The sequence below is a fragment of the Crinia signifera genome, chromosome 6 (genome assembly GCF_055691185.1).
Source record: "Crinia signifera chromosome 6, ASM5569118v1, whole genome shotgun sequence".
Classification (NCBI taxonomy): Eukaryota; Metazoa; Chordata; class Amphibia; order Anura; family Myobatrachidae; genus Crinia; species Crinia signifera.
Genome location: NC_139222.1, coordinates 18,093,373 through 18,112,031, shown reverse-complemented (window position 1 = coordinate 18,112,031; position 18,659 = coordinate 18,093,373). Strand labels below are relative to the sequence as shown.

The following is an 18,659-nucleotide window of genomic DNA, read 5'->3' as shown; positions in this document are numbered from 1 at the left end:
CTTTTGAAATAAACTGGAAGGGAGATTGTGAGACAGGCCTTCTCGTCCAACATTAATGCCTGACATCATAAATGCTCTACAGAATGAATGGGCTCCAATTCCCACAGGAACACCGCCAAAAGCCTTCTGAGAAGACTGGAAGCTGTTACGGCTGCAGAAGGGAGACCAACTCCGGGGTCATTACAGTCCCTGTTGGTGTAATGGTCAAGCGTCCGGATACTTTCGTCCATATAGTGTATGTTGCTTTACAAATTATAGTAGGACATATGTTATGTGTTTAGTAATTAGGTATCTGGGGGGATACCACTTACACCAACATATCCTCCAGATAAGGTTTTATTAGTGAGGATGGAGAGGTCTATGGAAGAGACTGAAGTTTATATATAGATTTCTAGCGAATTACTGGGGATCATAGAGGAGGGCGTCTCATCTATACCTTGCTCACCCCAAATGCATGTGATGCCCATAAGTGAACATAGATTATGCTTCACCGGATTCGGTATGAAATCCCGACGGTCAAAATCCCGAATAGGTCATAATACCGACAAGGACAAAATCCCGACATATAGAAAGTACAGGTGAAACAGTCTACATGACTTTCCGTCTACAGGTCGCTAGGTCGACATGGGTTTTTTCGCTGTTTTTTTTACCCGAATCTGAGGGGGAGAGCAGGAGTATAATAGGGGCTGATGGCTCCTGATGTATGACATACACCAGAGAGTGTGGGGAGGAGACTGGTCAGATCTCTGGGCTGGTAACACAGTGACATGATGTGAGGGGGAGAGCAGGAGTATAATAGGGGCTGATGGCTAGTGATGTATGAGATACATCAGAGAGTGTGGGGAGGAGACTGGTCAGATCTCTGAGCTGGTAACACACAGTGACATGATGTGAGGGGGAGAGCAGGAGTATAATAGGGGCTGATGGCTCCTGATGTATGAGATACACCAGAGAGTGTGGGGAGGAGACTGGTCAGATCTCTGGTCTGGTAACACACAGTGACATGATGTGAGGGGGAGAGCAGGAGTATAATAGGGGCTGATGGCTCCTGATGTATGATATACACCAGAGAGTGTGGGGAGGAGACTGGTCAGATCTCTGGGCTGGTAACACACAGTGACATGATGTGAGGGGGAGAGCAGGAGTATAATAGGGGCTGATGGCTCCTGATGTATGAGATACACCAGAGAGTGTGGGGAGGAGACTGGTCAGACCTCTGGGCTGGTAACACACAGTGACATGATGTGAGGGGGAGAGCAGGAGTATAATAGGGGCTGATGGCTCCTGATGTATGAGATACATCAGAGAGTGTGGGGAGGAGACTGGTCAGATCTCTGGGCTGGTAACACACAGTGACATGATGTGAGGGGGAGAGCAGGAGTATAATAGGGGCTGATGGCTCCTGATGTATGAGATACACCAGAGAGTGCAGGGAGGAGACTGGTCAGATCTCTGGGCTGGTAACACACAGTGACATGATGTGAGGGGGAGAGCAGGAGTATAATAGGGGCTGATGGCTCCTGATGTATGAGATACACCAGAGTGTGGGGAGGAGACTGGTCAGATCTCTGGTAACACACAGGGCCTTATTCTGGTCGATGCGGTCCGTTCCGAATTCTCTCGGAGGGCGCTTTTTAGCCGTCTGCGCATGCGCAGGCAACACAATGCGCATGTGCCACGCATGGTCTCCGTACTCGTTCTCACTAATACCGTCCAGAAATGCCCACCAAATTGAATCGGGAAATATGGGCGTTTTTGGGCGTCATTCAGACTTACACAAGGGCGTGGTTTCAAAGTGGGAAACACTGGGCGTAAATATGGGCGTACACGAGGGAGTGCACTAACTCTGGTAGGCGTGCATTCGGACAGCACACCGACAGCAAACGAACCAACATGCATGAAATATGCGGTCTTCATAAGCAAGTTTCACTTTGCGGAGACCACTTGTTCTTGTGCTAGGCATTCGGATCGCCCAATTAGTACACCCGCACCTGAAACCTGACGTGCAATTATTATATAATATGCATACATAAAACATAGGTAAAGGGGCAACAATGAATGAATAGCACTTCACATGATGTAAGGGTTAATGTAAAGTGGTAGTAATGTGTTTAAGTATCAATTAGGATTTAATTTATTACAATTACAAACAAACCCTTTTTTATGAGGTTGCCTAATTGCATAAGTGTGTCATGTGGCAGATGTATGAGTTCAGATAACAGTCATGAGTTTTGTGGAAATTCACCGCATCGGTGCGTACGGGCAGCTTCCCGTCCATTCTGACGCTGTAAGACCGTGCAGATTCTTTGTGTGGCCACCGCACACGCACGGTTTGGATGTAGTCCGAAAACACACCCTCTTCTTAGAGAGTGAGTCTGTCCGAATGCGGTGGACCTGTGGGCGTTTGTTCTTACAATGTCCGCACAGTGTGGCGTTCGGTCAGCTCCGAAAGAATTCGTAACGGACCGCACCAACCAGAATAACCTCCACATTGACATGATGTGAGTCGGAGAGCAGGAGTATAATAGGGGCTGATGGCTCCTGATGTATGAGATACACCAGAGAGTGCGGGGAGGAGACTGGTCAGATCTCTGGGCTGGTAACACACAGTAACATGATGTGAGGGGAGAGCAGGAGTATAATAGGGGCTGATGGCTCCTGATGTATGAGATACACCAGAGAGTGCGGGGAGGAGACTGGTCAGATCTCTGGGTTGGTAACACACAGTGACATGATGTGAGGAGGAGAGCAGGAGTATAATAGGGGATGATGGCTCCTGATGTATGAGATACACCAGAGAGTGCGGGGAGGAGACTGGTCAGATCTCTGGGTTGGTAACACACAGTGACATGATGTGAGGGGGAGAGCAGGAGTATAATAGGGGCTGATGGCTCCTGATGTATGAGATACACCAGAGAGTGCGGGGAGGAGACTGGTCAGATCTCTGGGTTGGTAACACACAGTGACATGATGTGAGGAGGAGAGCAGGAGTATAATAGGGGCTGATGGCTCATGACTCCCTTGCTGGGCAGATATCCTACACCACAGGTCTTCAACCTGTGGCCCTCCAGATGTTGTGGAACTACATTTCCCAGCATGCCCTGACAGATTTGGCATGCTCTTATAGGAAAAAATGTGGCAATGCATGTTGGAACATGTAGTTTCACAACATCTAGAGGGCCATAGGTTGAAGACCCATGTCCTACACCCTCCTCTGTCAGTACAGAATAATGAGGGGAGTGTGAGAGGCTGCTGTAGGAACAGAACAAGGAGAATATGTGACTGTAATCAGTGATTATTACTCACCTGTGCTGATATCTGTAATGATTTCCTCCTCCTTACACTGCTGGCCACACCTCACATCCGTCTCTTCCCCCTCTTTTTCTTCTTCCTTAATATCAGTCACATTCGTCTCTTCTTCTCCTTCTTTATCTTCTACCTTAATATGATTCAGGTCTCCACTCTAAATAAGAACAGTAAATATTTGTGAATGAAACACACACACAGCTTCTCTACAGATCATGTAGTGAAAACTCACTATGGTACATCCCACCTACCTGATCCTCCTGTGGGGTCCTGTGAGTCTCCTCTGTACAGTGCTCGGAATACAGAGGACAGGGACATCTCTCTGGGGTATCTCTGTTACTGGGCCCATCTGTAGGAGACACACAGTGACTGAGGACATGGTATATATGTGATTATCCTGGGAATACAGAGGACGGGGACATCTCTCTGGGGTATCTGTTACTGGGCCCATCTGTAGGAGACACACAGTGACTGAGGACATTGTATATATGTGATTATCCTGGGAATACAGAGGATGGGGACATCTCTCTGGGGTATCTCTGTTACTGGGCCCATCTGTAGGAGACACGCAGTGACTGAGGACATGGTATATATGTGATTATCCTGGGAATACAGAGGACGGGACATCTCTCTGGGGTATCTCTGTTACTGAGCCCATCTGTAGGAGACACACAGTGACTGAGGACATGGTATATATGTGATTATCCTGGGAATACAGAGGACGGGGACATCTCTCTGGGGTATCTCTGTTACTGGGCCCATCTGTAGGAGACACACAGTGACTGAGGACATGGTATATATGTGATTATCCTGGGAATACAGAGGACGGGGACATCTCTCTGGGGTATCTCTGTTACTGGGCCCATCTGTAGGAGACACACAGTGACTGAGGACATTGTATATATGTGATTATCCTGGGAATACAGAGGATGGGGACATCTCTCTGGGGTATCTCTGTTACTGGGCCCATCTGTAGGAGACACGCAGTGACTGAGGACATGGTATATATGTGATTATCCTGGGAATACAGAGGACGGGACATCTCTCTGGGGTATCTCTGTTACTGAGCCCATCTGTAGGAGACACACAGTGACTGAGGACATGGTATATATGTGATTATCCTGGGAATACAGAGGACGGGGACATCTCTCTGGGGAATCTCTGTTACTGGGACCATCTGTAGGAGACACACAGTGACTGAGGACATGTATATATGTGATTATCCTGGGAATACAGAGGACGGGGATATCTCTCTGGGGTATCTCTGTTACTGGGCCCATCTGTAGGAGACACGCAGTGACTGAGGACATGGTATATATGTGATTATCCTGGGAATACAGAGGACAGGGACATCTCTCTGGGGTATCTCTGTTACTAGGCCCATCTGTAGGAGACACACAGTGACTGAGGACATTGTATATATGTGATTATCCTGGGAATACAGAGGACGGGGACATCTCTCTGGGGTATCTCTGTTACTGGGCCCATCTGTAGGAGACACACAGTGACTGAGGACATGGTATATATGTGATTATCCTGGGAATACAGAGGACGGGACATCTCTCTGGTGTATCTCTGTTACTGGGCCCATCTGTAGGAGACACGCAGTGACTGAGGACATGTATATATGTAATTATCCTGGGAATACAGAGGACGGTGACATCTCTCTGGGGTATCTCTGTTACTGGGCCCTTCTGTAGGAGACACACAGTGACTGAGTACATGGTACATATGTGATTATCCTGGGAATACAGAGGACGGGGACATCTCTCTGTGGTATCTGTGTTACTGGGCCCATCTGTAGGAGACACACAGTGACTGAGGACATGGTATATATGTGATTATCCTGGGAATACAGAGGACGGGGACATCTCTCTGGGGTATCTCTGTTACTGGCTCCATCTGTAGGAGACACGCAGTGACTGAGGACATGGTATATATGTGATTATCCTGGGAATATAGAGGACAGGACATCTCTCTGGGGTATCTCTGTTACTGGGCCCATCTGTAGGAGACACGCAGTGACTGAGGACATGGTATATATGTGATTATCCTGGGAATATAGAGGACGGGGACATCTCTCTGGGGTATTCCTGTTACTGGGCCCATCTGTAGGAGACACGCAGTGACTGAGGACATTGTATATAAGTGATTATCCTGGGAATACAGAGGACGGGGACATCTCTCTGGGGTATCTCTGTTACTGAGCCCATCTGTAGGAGACACACAGTGACTGAGGATATTGTGTATATGTGATTATCCTGGGAATACAGAGGATGGGGACATCTCTCTGGGGTATCTCTGTTACTGGGCCCATCTGTAGGAGACACACAGTGACTGAAGACATGGTATATATGTGATTATCCTGGGAATACAGAGGATGGGGACATCTCTCTGGGGTATTCCTGTTACTGGGCCCATCTGTAGGAGACACACAGTGACTGAGGACATGGTATATATGTGATTATCCTGGGAATACAGAGGACCGGGACATCTTTCTGGGGTATCTCTGTTACTGGGCCCATCTGTAGGAGACACACAGCGACTGAGGACATGGTATATATGTGATTATCCTGGGAATACAGAGGACCGGGACATCTCTCTGGGGGATCTCTGTTACTGGGCCCATCTGTAGGAGACACGCAGCGACTGAGGACATGGTATATATGTGATTATCCTGGGAATACAGAGGACCGGGACATCTCTCTGGGGGATCTCTGTTACTGGGCCCATCTGTAGGAGACACGCAGCGACTGAGGACATTGTATATATGTGATTATCCTGGGAATACAGAGGACGGGGACATCTCTCTGGGGTATTCCTGTTACTGGGCCCATCTGTAGGAGACACGCAGTGACTGAGGACATTGTATATAAGTGATTATCCTGGGAATACAGAGGACGGGGACATCTCTCTGGGGTATCTCTGTTACTGAGCCCATCTGTAGGAGACACACAGTGACTGAGGATATTGTGTATATGTGATTATCCTGGGAATACAGAGGATGGGGACATCTCTCTGGGGTATCTCTGTTACTGGGCCCATCTGTAGGAGACACACAGTGACTGAAGACATGGTATATATGTGATTATCCTGGGAATACAGAGGATGGGGACATCTCTCTGGGGTATTCCTGTTACTGGGCCCATCTGTAGGAGACACGCAGTGACTGAGGACATTGTATATAAGTGATTATCCTGGGAATACAGAGGACGGGGACATCTCTCTGGGGTATCTCTGTTACTGGGCCCATCTGTAGGAGACACACAGCGACTGAGGACATGGTATATATGTGATTATCCTGGGAATACAGAGGACCGGGACATCTCTCTGGGGGATCTCTGTTACTGGGCCCATCTGTAGGAGACACGCAGCGACTGAGGACATGGTATATATGTGATTATCCTGGGAATACAGAGGACCGGGACATCTCTCTGGGGGATCTCTGTTACTGGGCCCATCTGTAGGAGACACGCAGCGACTGAGGACATTGTATATATGTGATTATCCTGGGAATACAGAGGACGGGGACATCTCTCTGGGGTATCTCTGTTACTGGGCCAATCTGTAGGAGACACACAGTGACTGAGGACATGGTATATATGTGATTATCCTGGGAATACAGAGTACGGGGACATCTCTCTGGGGTATCTCTGTTACTGGGCCCATCTGTAGGAGACACGCAGTGACTGAGGACATGGTATATATGTGATTATCCTGGGAATACAGAGGACGGGGACATCTCTCTGGGGTATCTCTGTTACTGGGCCCTTCTGTAGGAGACACACAGTGACTGAGTACATGGTACATATGTGATTATCCTGGGAATACAGAGGACGGGGACATCTCTCTGGGGTATCTCTGTTACTGGCTCCATCTGTAGGAGACACGCAGTGACTGAGGACATGGTATATATGTGATTATCCTGGGAATATAGAGGACAGGACATCTCTCTGGGGTATCTCTGTTACTGGGCCCATCTGTAGGAGACACGCAGTGACTGAGGACATGGTATATATGTGATTATCCTGGGAATATAGAGGACAGGACATCTCTCTGGGGTATCTCTGTTACTGGGCCCATCTGTAGGAGACACGCAGTGACTGAGGACATTGTATATAAGTGATTATCCTGGGAATACAGAGGACGGGGACATCTCTCTGGGGTATCTCTGTTACTGAGCCCATCTGTAGGAGACACACAGTGACTGAGGATATTGTGTATATGTGATTATCCTGAGAATACAGAGGACGGGGACATCTCTCTGGGGTATCTCTGTTACTGGGCCCATCTGTAGGAGACACACAGTGACTGAGGATATTGTGTATATGTGATTATCCTGGGAATACAGAGGACGGGGACATCTCTCTGGAGTATCTCTGTTACTGGGCCCATCTGTAGGAGACACACAGTGACTGAGGACATGGTATATATGTGATTATCCTGGGAATACAGAGGACGGGGACATCTCTCTGGGGTATCTCTGTTACTGGGCCCATCTGTAGGAGACACGCAGTGACTGAGGACATGGTATATATGTGATTATCCTGGGAATACAGAGGACGGGGACATCTCTCTGGGGTATCTCTGTTACTGGGCCCATCTGTAGGAGACACGCAGCGACTGAGGACATGGTATATATGTGATTATCCTGGGAATACAGAGGACCGGGACATCTCTCTGGGGGATCTCTGTTACTGGGCCCATCTGTAGGAGACACGCAGCGACTGAGGACATTGTATATATGTGATTATCCTGGGAATACAGAGGACGGGGACATCTCTCTGGGGTATCTCTGTTACTGGGCCAATCTGTAGGAGACACACAGTGACTGAGGACATTGTATATATATATGTGATTATCCTGGGAATACAGAGGACGGGGACACCTCTCTGGGGTATCTCTGTTACTAGGCCCATCTGTAGGAGACACACAGTGACTGAGGACATTGTATATATGTGATTATCCTGGGAATACGGAGGACGGGGACATCTCTCTGGGGTATCTCTGTTACTGGGCCCATCTGTAGGAGACACACAGTGACTGAGGACATGGTATATATGTGATTATCCTGGGAATACAGAGGACGGGGACATCTCTCTGGGGTATCTCTGTTACTGGCCCCATCTGTAGGAGACACGCAGTGACTGAGGACATGGTATATATGTGATTATCCTGGGAATACAGAGGAAGGGGACATCTCTCTGGGGTATCTCTGTTACTGGGCCCATCTGTAGGAGACACGCAGTGACTGAGGACATGGTATATATGTGATTATCCTGGGAATACAGAGGACCGGGACATCTCTCTGGGGGATCTCTGTTACTGGGCCCATCTGTAGGAGACACGCAGTGACTGAGGACATGGTATATATGTGATTATCCTGGGAATACAGAGGACCAGGACATCTCTCTGGGGGATCTCTGTTACTGGGCCCATCTGTAGGAGACACGCAGCGACTGAGGACATTGTATATATGTGATTATCCTGGGAATACAGAGGACGGGGACATCTCTCTGGGGTATCTCTGTTACTGGGCCAATCTGTAGGAGACACACAGTGACTGAGGACATGGTATATATGTGATTATCCTGGGAATACAGAGGACGGGGACATCTCTCTGGGATATCTCTGTTACTGGCCCCATCTTTAGGAGACACACAGTGACTGAGGACATGGTATAGTGTATATGTGATTATCAGATCATGCGTAGGTGTATAAAGAGGGCCCCTCATACCTGCTCTCTCTTGTGCAGGTGATGTGAGTGGCCAGTGAGACTCCATCATCAAATCCTTATACAGATCCTTGTGTTCCTCTATATACTCCCATTCCTCCATGGAGAGATAGACAGTGACATCCTGACACCTTATAGGAACCTGACACACACAGTAATACAGTCATCACCCAGACACATCCCCCGGTGTTACTGTATAATGTCCCATTCCCAGCAGTCACCTCTCCGGTCACATCCCCCCCATGTTACTGTATAATGTCCCATTCCCAGCAGTCACCTCTCCAGTCACATCCCCCCGGTGTTACTGTATAATGTCCCATTCCCGGCAGTCACCTCTCCGGTCACATCCCCCGGTGTTACTGTATAATGTCCCCATTCCCAGCAGTCACCTCTCCAGTCAGCAGCTGAATGATCTTGTTGGTGAGTTCCAGGATCTTCTGATCATTTTGTCTCTCATGTATCAGGGAGCGAGGTAGAGGCTCCTTGATGAGGCTCTGGGTGCTGCTCACTCCTAACACCTGGTGAAGGCTGTTGGGTGTCTCACAATCACCAGATGTCTTCTTCACTATGGTGTAACCCTGTGCATTGGAAAAGACAGTGATGTCACAGTGACACTCCCAGATCCCCTCACCTCCCCAGTCATGTCCCTGTATTATTACCATAGATATAAGTGATGTCACAGTGACACTACCAGATCCCCTCACCTCCCCAGTCACATCCCTGTATTATTACTATAGATATAAGTGATGTCACAGTGACGCTCCCAGATCCCCTCACCTCCCCAGTCACGTCCCTGTATTATTACCATAGATATAAGTGACGTCACTGTGACGCTCCCAGATCCCCACACCTCCCCAGTCACGTCCCTGTATTATTACTATAGATATAAGTGATGTCTCAGTGACACTCCCAGATCCCCTCACCTCCCCAGTCATGTCCCTGTATTATTACTATAGATATAAGTGATGTCACAGTAACACTCCCAGATCCCCTCACCTCCCCAGTCACGTCACTGTATTATTACCATAGATATAAGTGACGTCACTGTGACGCTCCCAGATCCCCACACCTCCCCAGTCACGTCCCTGTATTATTACTATAGATATAAGTGATGTCACAGTGACGCTCCCAGATCCCCTCACCTCCCCAGTCACGTCCCTGTATTATTATCATAGATATAAGTGACGTCACTGTGACGCTCCCAGATCCCCACACCTCCCCAGTCACGTCCCTGTATTATTACTATAGATATAAATGACGTCACAGTGACGCTCCCAGATCCCCTCACCTCCCCAGTCGCGTCCCTGTATTATTACTATAGATATAAATGATGTCAGTGTGACACTCCCAGATCCTCTCACCTCCCTGTATTATTACCATAGATATAAGTGACGTCACTGTGACGCTCCCAGATCCCCTCACCTCCCCAGTCACGTCCCTGTATTATTACTATAGATATAAGTGATGTCACAGTGACACTCCCAGATCCCCTCACCTCCCCAGTCACGTCTCTGTATCATTACTATAGATATAAGTGATGTCACAGTGACGCTCCCAGATCCCCTCACCTCCCCAGTCACGTCCCTCTATTAATACTACAGATATAAGTGATGTCACAGTGACACTCCCAGGTGCTCTCACCTCCCCAGTCACGTCCCTGTATTATTACTACAGATATAAGTGATGTCACAGTGACAGTCCCAGGTCCCCTCAGTCACGTCCCTGTATTATTACTATAGATATAAGTGATGTCACAGTGACACTCCCAGATCCCCTCACCTCCCCAGTCACGTCCCTGTATTATTACTATAGATATAAGTGATGTCACAGTGACATTCCCAGGTCCCCTCACCTCCCCAGTCACGTCCCTGTATTATTACTATAGATATAAGTGATGTCACAGTGACATTCCCAGGTCCCCTCACCTCCCCAGTCACATCCCTGTATTATTACTATAGTTATAAGTCATGTCACAGTGACATTCCCAGGTCCCCTCACCTCCCCAGTCACATCCCTGTATTATTCCTATAGATATAAGTGATGTCACAGTGACACTCCCAGATCCCCTCACCTCCCCAGTCACGTCCCTGTATTATTACTATAGATATAAGTGATGTCACAGTGACGCTCCCAGATCCCCTCAGCTCCCCAGTCACGTCCCTGTATTATTACTATAGATATAAGTGATGTCACTGTGACACTACCAGATCTCCTCACCTCCCCAGTCATGTCCCTGTATTATTACTATAGATATAAGTGATGTCACAGTGACGCTCCCAGATCCACTTACCTCTCCGGTCACGTCCCTGTATTATTACTATAGATATAAGTGATGTCACTGTGACACTCCCAGTTCCCCTCACCTCCCCAGTCACGTCCCTGTATTATTACTATAGATATAAGTGATGTCACTGTGACACTACCAGATCTCCTCACCTCCCCAGTCATGTCCCTGTATTATTACTATAGATATAAGTGACGTCACAGTGACACTCCCAGACCCCCTCACCTCCCCAGTCAGGTCCCTGTATTATTACTATAGATATAAGTGATGTCACTGTGACACTCCCAGTTCCCCTCACCTCCCCAGTCACGTCCCTGTATTATTACTATAGATATAAGTGATGTCACAGTGACGCTCCCAGTTCCCCTCACCTCCCCAGTCACGTCCCTGTATTATTACTATAGATATAAGTAATGTCACAGTGACACTCCCAGATCCCCTCACCTCCCCAGTCACGTCCCTGTATTATTACTATAGATATATGTGATGTCACAGTGACACTCCCAGATCCCCTCACCTCCCCAATTAGCAAGTAGATGATCTCCAGCGTGAGATTTAGTATCCTCTCAGTCATGTGATTCCTGTCCATGTCCATCCTCGGGGAATCAGTGATCTATACAGGATACGTGGTGTTTAGTAACTAGGATATGACGCCTCACTGCACAAATGTCTAGAAATGAAGAACAAGATTTAGGTCTTACCTGTTAAATCTCTTTCTTCGAGGACGTCAGGGGCCACAGGGCTAATGCTGGGTGGTGAAGTGGAAGAGAGCATTCCAGCACCCAAATGGTTAAACTTCTTCTAGCTTCCCAGGCAGACAGAAATAAGAGGGAACCCTCAACAGGAAGTGCTTCTAGGGTTTTCTTAGAGTCAGGGTCCACCTTCCAGAAGTGTAGCCACAGGGACCGGCGTGCCGCCACTTCCGAAGCAGACACACGGGAGATTAGGGTAGCTGCATGAAATGCAGCCTCTCCTAAATAGAGTGCGGCCTGATTCATGATGTCACTAGTAGGCAACAGGTCATCTGCACGCCCCCCACCCCCCCCCCTCTGTAGCAGTAGCCGCGAGGGTGGTTGTTCATTCCACCATAGCCTTAGCTACCCAGGCTGATGCCAGGGCAGGCCTAGCCACCGCACCGGTATAAATGAGTTTTAGGAAGTTCTCCAACTTCCGATCTGCTGGGTCCTTGAGGGACGTAGTTGGGATGGGGTGCGTAGAGGATCGCACAAGCATAGCAACATGTGCATCTACCCTGGGGGCCATTTCCCAATGGACTCTATCCTCCTAAGGGAGGGGGTAAAGGGAGACGGACCTTCTAGGAAGTGTAAACTTTCTATTGGGTGTCTCCCAGGCCTCCAAGAGGGAATCCTCCAAGTCCTTTGACTTGGGAAATATACGTCAAGGGTCCGCTTAGGACGTTTAAAAGTAGGGCCAGAGGATCTGGGTGGTTCGGCTGGGTATTGTTAATTCAGGAACTCCTTTACCGCTGTGATCAAGGCCACCACATCAATATACGTGATGAGGCATCCCCCCTGGGGTAGAGAGGTCCTCATCATCTACTGCTCATCATTATCCTGCTTATCCACCTACTCCAAATTAGTGTCCTGATGAAGGAGGGGTAGGAATGAAGGGGTAGCCTAGAGCTTATCTACTAGCTGCACCATGATCTGAGTAAGGGACGTGGCCTGGGCCGGCTCCTGCGAGGAGGTTGAAGCTGCGGGCGTCACCTGCGCATCATAGCAGCCTGTGCATAAGCCATCCTGGACATAGTCCTAGGGAGATAGGCCAGCATTACAGGATGTACAAGACATCAATGCTGGGGCCCCAGTGTCACTAGGACAGCTATCCCTGGAAGACATTTGTAGTCCTTTGGCAGCTTAAAGAGACACAGCTAACACAATATACTTCTGACAGGCAGTGATAGTGTTACAGCAGTACACAATACACAGCAAGCACACAAGGAATACAATTCAAAGATAAAATGGCACTCAGCTCCTTAAGCAGCTATGGCTGACTGGAGCATAAACTCTGTAACCTGTGTCCTTGGAGGAGAGGTACAGGGAGGACTGGCCCAGGCTCTCTGGCAGTGGATCATCGGGTGGCTTATAAGCTCTCCGTGTCCCTCCACACGTGCTGCAGGCAGGAAGGAAGGATCGGTGGCAGGAATCACTGTGGGATGTGCCGCCTACTGTCCCTGCTAGCAAATGGCCCCCAGGGAAGATGACCTCATGCCCACACACCTGCATTCCTGGCTATCACAGCCCGACGGTTCCCTGCACTGGGCTGTTGCAGCCGCTTTTAGTCCTGCGCGCTCCCTTCGGGGAACGGGTTATCCGTTGCTCCCTGGAGCCCGGCTGTGGTCTCCCGAGTGCCCGGGGCCAGCTGCAGTCACACACCGATGTGTGGTGCTGCAGCTGCCGCGCCTGGGTGATGGAGCAGCAGTGCGGGTGTCTGCTGCTCTGTCACTGAAACAAAGTCAGTGTAAAAATAGAATAAAAATTTAAAAGAATTAAGGCTGCATATTGCAGCCCCTCTCTAATGCCCCTTTCAGACCGCACTTTTAAAACGGTAAATTGCCGTTTTTTTACCGTTTTAAAACGGTAATGTGTGCGGTCTGAAAGGTCCAGTCCCACTTAACCGGTTAGAAAATGCCGTTTTTTCTAACCGGTTAAAATGCAGGGTCCTACCCGTTTCTGAACCGGTATTTTAGCGCAAAAATCGGCTCAGAAACGGTATTTAGGACCCAGCCAATGAGCTGGGTCCTAAATTCAGCACAGTGAATACTTAATGAGCGCTCATTAAGTATTCACAGCACTGGAGACCCCCCGCGCGTGTCGACACCCCCCGCGCGCGTGTCGACGCCCCCCCGCGTGTCGACGCCCCCCCGCGTGTCGACCCCCCCCCGCGCGTGTCGGCGCCCCCCCCCCCCGTGTCGACTTACCCCGTGCCGGTATCTCCGTTGTGGTTCCCGGCACTGCAGCTCAGTATGCTCGGAAAGCACTTATGAAAAAAGTGTCTTTCAGAAAATGGCTGCCCCCCATACGGAAGACAGTTTTTTTAAACAGGGTTTCCTATGGGGCAGCCATTTTCTGGAAGACACTTTTTTTCATAAGTGCTTTCCGAGCATACTGAGCTGCAGTCCACAACGGAGGTACCGGCACGGGGTAAGTCGACACGGGGGGGGGGGGGGGCGCCGACACGCGGGGTGGGGTGGGGGGGGGCGTCGACACGCGCGGGGGGCGTCGACACGCGCGGGGGGCGTCGACATGCTCTCGGTCGACACGCGAGGGGGGGGGGAGCTGCACGGAGGGGAGGGCTGAATGCTGCACTGGCTTTGACCCTGTATTTGGAAAGTTTCCAAAAACGGGTCTGCCAGTGTCAAAAAATCGGCACTTAAACGGTAATATACCGTTTAAGTGCTGCGGTGTGAAAGGGGTTTTATCTGGCAGACCCGTTTTTGGAAACGTTTCCAAATACAGGGTCAAAGCCAGTTATGCGGTCTGAAAGCAGCATAAGGTGCATGTTGGCTCCTGCCAGCACAGAAACAACTTCATGGCCTGGAGGCGGGGAGAAGCCTGGCTGCCTGGGAAGCAGCAAGAAGTTTAACCTCTCTGGTGCTGGAATGCTCTCTCTCTCCCGCTCACTACCCAGCGTTAGCCCTGTGGCCCCTGATGTGTCCCGAAGAATAAATATTAGAAGCTAATTCTTACCAGCTATTTATATAGTGTACAAATATTATGCAGTGTTTAACACAGGATATCTAGTCATTGGCATCTGTCCCTGTCAAGCTTACATTCTACATGGACACAAACATAATAGGGGTATTTCTTAATGAAGAAGCCAGGGGTATGCCCAGCATTTACATGGGCACACCCCAGCATCTACTCCATGCCCGCTTCCTTCCCACCCTGGTGCGAATGGGGCTTGAACATACGTACGTAAAGCCCCATCATAGGGACCGGGGACAAAATCGGACCTGAGCAATGATGCATCGCTCCCGGAGTGACCACTAAGTCCTCTCATTCCCAGAGCTGTTGAGTCTTTGTCCTTATCCAATATCCAGGTAGCGGGCGGCTCTCACAGGCTACACAGGGAACAGGAGTCACCCCGTATATAAACATTCTGGTTACATGTAACCTTCGTCAGACTTGTATTATAGTAACAGCGGGATCTGCGCCATCTATATTATAGGAACAACACAGTCTGTGCCACCTGTATTCCAGTAACACCGGGGCCTGCTCCACCTGTATTCCAGTAACACTGGGGTCTGCTTCACCTGTATTGCAGTAACACTGGGGTCTGCTCCACCTATATTCCAGTAACTCCCGGGTCTGCTCCACCTATATTCCAGTAACTCCCGGGTCTGCTCCACCTATATTCCAGTAACTCCGGGGTCTGCTTCACCTATATTCCAGTAACACCGGGATCTGCACCATTTTTATTATAGTAACAACACAGTCTGTGCCAGTGCTCGAAGTGGAAATTTGAAAGTGGGGGTATGGAAAAACAAAGGACTTATTTATGCGCGCGCCGAAGGCGCGCGCGCGCTCTGAAAAAGGGGGCGTGGCCACTGAAAAGGGGGCGTGTCTTTAAGTGTAGCGTACCATACCACATACCCCTTATATACCACACTAGTAGGACCCCTTATACTATCTAGTACTAGTGCCCCTTGCACATTGTGCCACACTGTAGGAGCCAAAATTCAAGGACAGCAAGGACAAACGGACAGAGTGACAGAAGAGAGAGACTGACAGCGGGAACACAGAGAGAAAGTGACAGGGACAGCCACATATGTATATTGGGCATCACGGTGTGTGGCAAATGTATAATGAGCATTACTGTGTTTGGCATATGCTCATTATAGATTTGCCACACACCATGATGCACAATATACATTTGCCACACACCGTGATGCCCAATATACATTTGCTACACACCGTGATGCCCAATATACATTTTCTACACACCGTGATGCCCAATATACATTTGCTACACACCGTGATGCCCAATATACATTTGCTACACACCGTGATGCCCAATATACATTTGCTACACACCGTGATGCCCAATATACATTTGCCACACACCGTGATGCCCAATATACATTTGCCACACACCGTGATGCCCAATATACATGTGCAACACACCGTGATGCCCAATATACATGTGCAACACACCGTGATGCCCAATATACATTTGCCACACACCGTGATGCCCAATATACATTTGCCACACACCGTGATGTCCAATATACATTTGCCACACACCGTGATGCCCAATATACATTTGCCACACACCGTGATGGGTGAGAAGGAGGTTAAGCAGAGGAGAAGAGTAGTGGAAGAGGAGAAGGGGGAGAGGAGGTAGGGGGAAGGGTAGGGGAGGAGGTATGGAGGAAGAGGAGCGGAGAAGGGAGTGCAGTACAAGTGGGCGCTGTGTACCTCCTGTCACGATCAGCAGGTAGTTGCTCCTGTTCCCGGGTCTGCTCCTGTTTTTTTCTGCTCCTGTTCCCAGGTCTGCTACACCCCCCCCCTTGCAGTGCAGGGTCCCCGGCAGCTTTTGTTCCCTGGCGCCACACTTTCTTCTTGGCACCGGGTATTCTTCTCCTGTACCCCAGGCAGGGTCCCTGGAAATCTAGGAAAGAGAGAGAAGTGTGGTGAAAGTGGTGGGGAGGAGAGAGATAGAGGAGGAAGAGAGAGCGAGGGAAAGAGAGGGGGAGAGGAGGAGGGGGTGAGAAGGAGGGGAAATGAAGGAGGGGGAGTGGAAGAGGAGGACGGAGAGTGGAGGAGGGGAGAGTAGGTGAGGAGGAGGGGGAACAGAGGAGAGGAGGAGAGGAAGAAAGGAGGAGGTGGGGGAGTGGTGGAGGAAGGGGAGCGTAGAGGGGGTGAGGAGGAGGGGAAGTGAAGGAGAGGGGGAGCGGATGCAGAGGAAAGGGGGTGAGGAGGAGGGGAAGCAGAGGAGGAGGTGGTGGGGGAGCTAAGGAGAGGAGGAGGTGGTGGGGGAGCTGAGGAAAGGAGGAGGAGTGGAGGAGAGGAGAAGGGAGAGCAAAGGAGGGGGAGAGGGGGTGCGGAGGATAGGGAGTGAGTATGAGGGAAGCAGAGGAGAGGAGGAGGGGAAGCAGAGGAGCACAGGAAGGGAAGCAGAGCAGGTGGTGGGGGAGCTGAGGAGAGTAGAAGGGAGAGCATGGGAAGGGGAGAGGGCCTGAGGAGGAGGTTAAGCAGAGGAGGGGAAACGTGTAGAAGAGGAAGAATGTAGAAGAGGAGGATGAGGAGGGTGGGGGAGAGGAGGATGAGGAGGGTGGGGGAGAGGAGGATGAGGGGGGTGGAGAGGAGTAGGAGGGAGTCGAGAGGAGTGGACATGTGGTGGATGAGCCTCCTGTCAAGATCAGTAGTGTCATTATTTCTTGCTCCTTCTCCCGGGCCTGCTGCATACTCTCTCCCCCCGGAACTAATCATCTGCATCTCATTCATACATACTACACGCACTGCCGCTCCCATTCATACTCTATACACTGACGCTCTCATTCATACTCTATACACTGATGCTCTCATTCATCCATACTACATGCACTGATGCCCTCATTCATACATACTACACACACTGCCTCCCTCATACATACTACACACACTGCCGCCCTCATACATACTACACACACTGCCGCCCTCATACATACTACACACACTGCCGCCCTCATACATACTACATGCACTGACGCCCTCATTCATACATACTACACACACTGCCGCCCTCATACATACTACACACACTGACGCCCTCATTCATACATACTACACACACTGACGCCCTCATACAATACATACTCTATACACTGACGCTCTCATTCATCCATACTACACGCACTGACACCCTCATTCATACATACTACACACACTGCTGCCCTCATACATACTACACACTGCTGGCCTCATACACGCTGCACACACTGCCGGCCTCATACACGCTGCACACTCTGCCTGCCTCATACACGCTGCACACACTGCCGGCCTCATGCACGCTGCACACACTGCCGGCCTCATGCACGCTGCACACACTGCCGGCCTCATGCACGCTGCACACACTGCCGGCCTCATACACACTGCACACACTGCCAGCCTCATACACGCTGCACACACTGCCGGCCTCATACACGCTGCACACACTGCCGCCCTCATACACACTACACACACTGCCGCCCTCATACACACTACACACACTGCCGCCCTCATACATGCTGCACACACTGCCGCCCTCATACATGCTGCACACACTGCCGCCCTCATACATGCTGCACACACTGCCGCCCTCATACATGCTGCACACACTGCCGCCCTCATA

At 49.9% G+C, this 18,659-nt stretch overlaps 2 protein-coding genes across 3 annotated transcripts in view; one reads left to right on the top strand and one right to left on the bottom strand.

Annotated features, from left to right (window-relative positions):
• LOC146010115 (uncharacterized) overlaps nt 1-17,758 on the bottom strand; it is a 65,467-nt gene extending 47,709 nt beyond the window's left edge. The window contains exons 1-6 of the mRNA XM_083151037.1: nt 16,766-17,758; nt 11,842-11,994; nt 9,430-9,618; nt 9,044-9,182; nt 3,558-3,655; nt 3,307-3,463 (exon numbers count right to left, since the gene is read on the bottom strand). Of these exons, the coding sequence (XP_083007163.1) occupies nt 3,307-3,463; nt 3,558-3,655; nt 9,044-9,182; nt 9,430-9,618; nt 11,842-11,919 (661 nt within the window). The 5' untranslated portion in view covers nt 11,920-11,994; nt 16,766-17,758. The remainder of the gene's footprint in view (nt 1-3,306; nt 3,464-3,557; nt 3,656-9,043; nt 9,183-9,429; nt 9,619-11,841; nt 11,995-16,765) is intronic.
• LOC146010058 (uncharacterized) overlaps nt 1-18,659 on the top strand; it is a 341,065-nt gene that overhangs the window by 302,921 nt on the left and 19,485 nt on the right. The window lies entirely within an intron of this gene.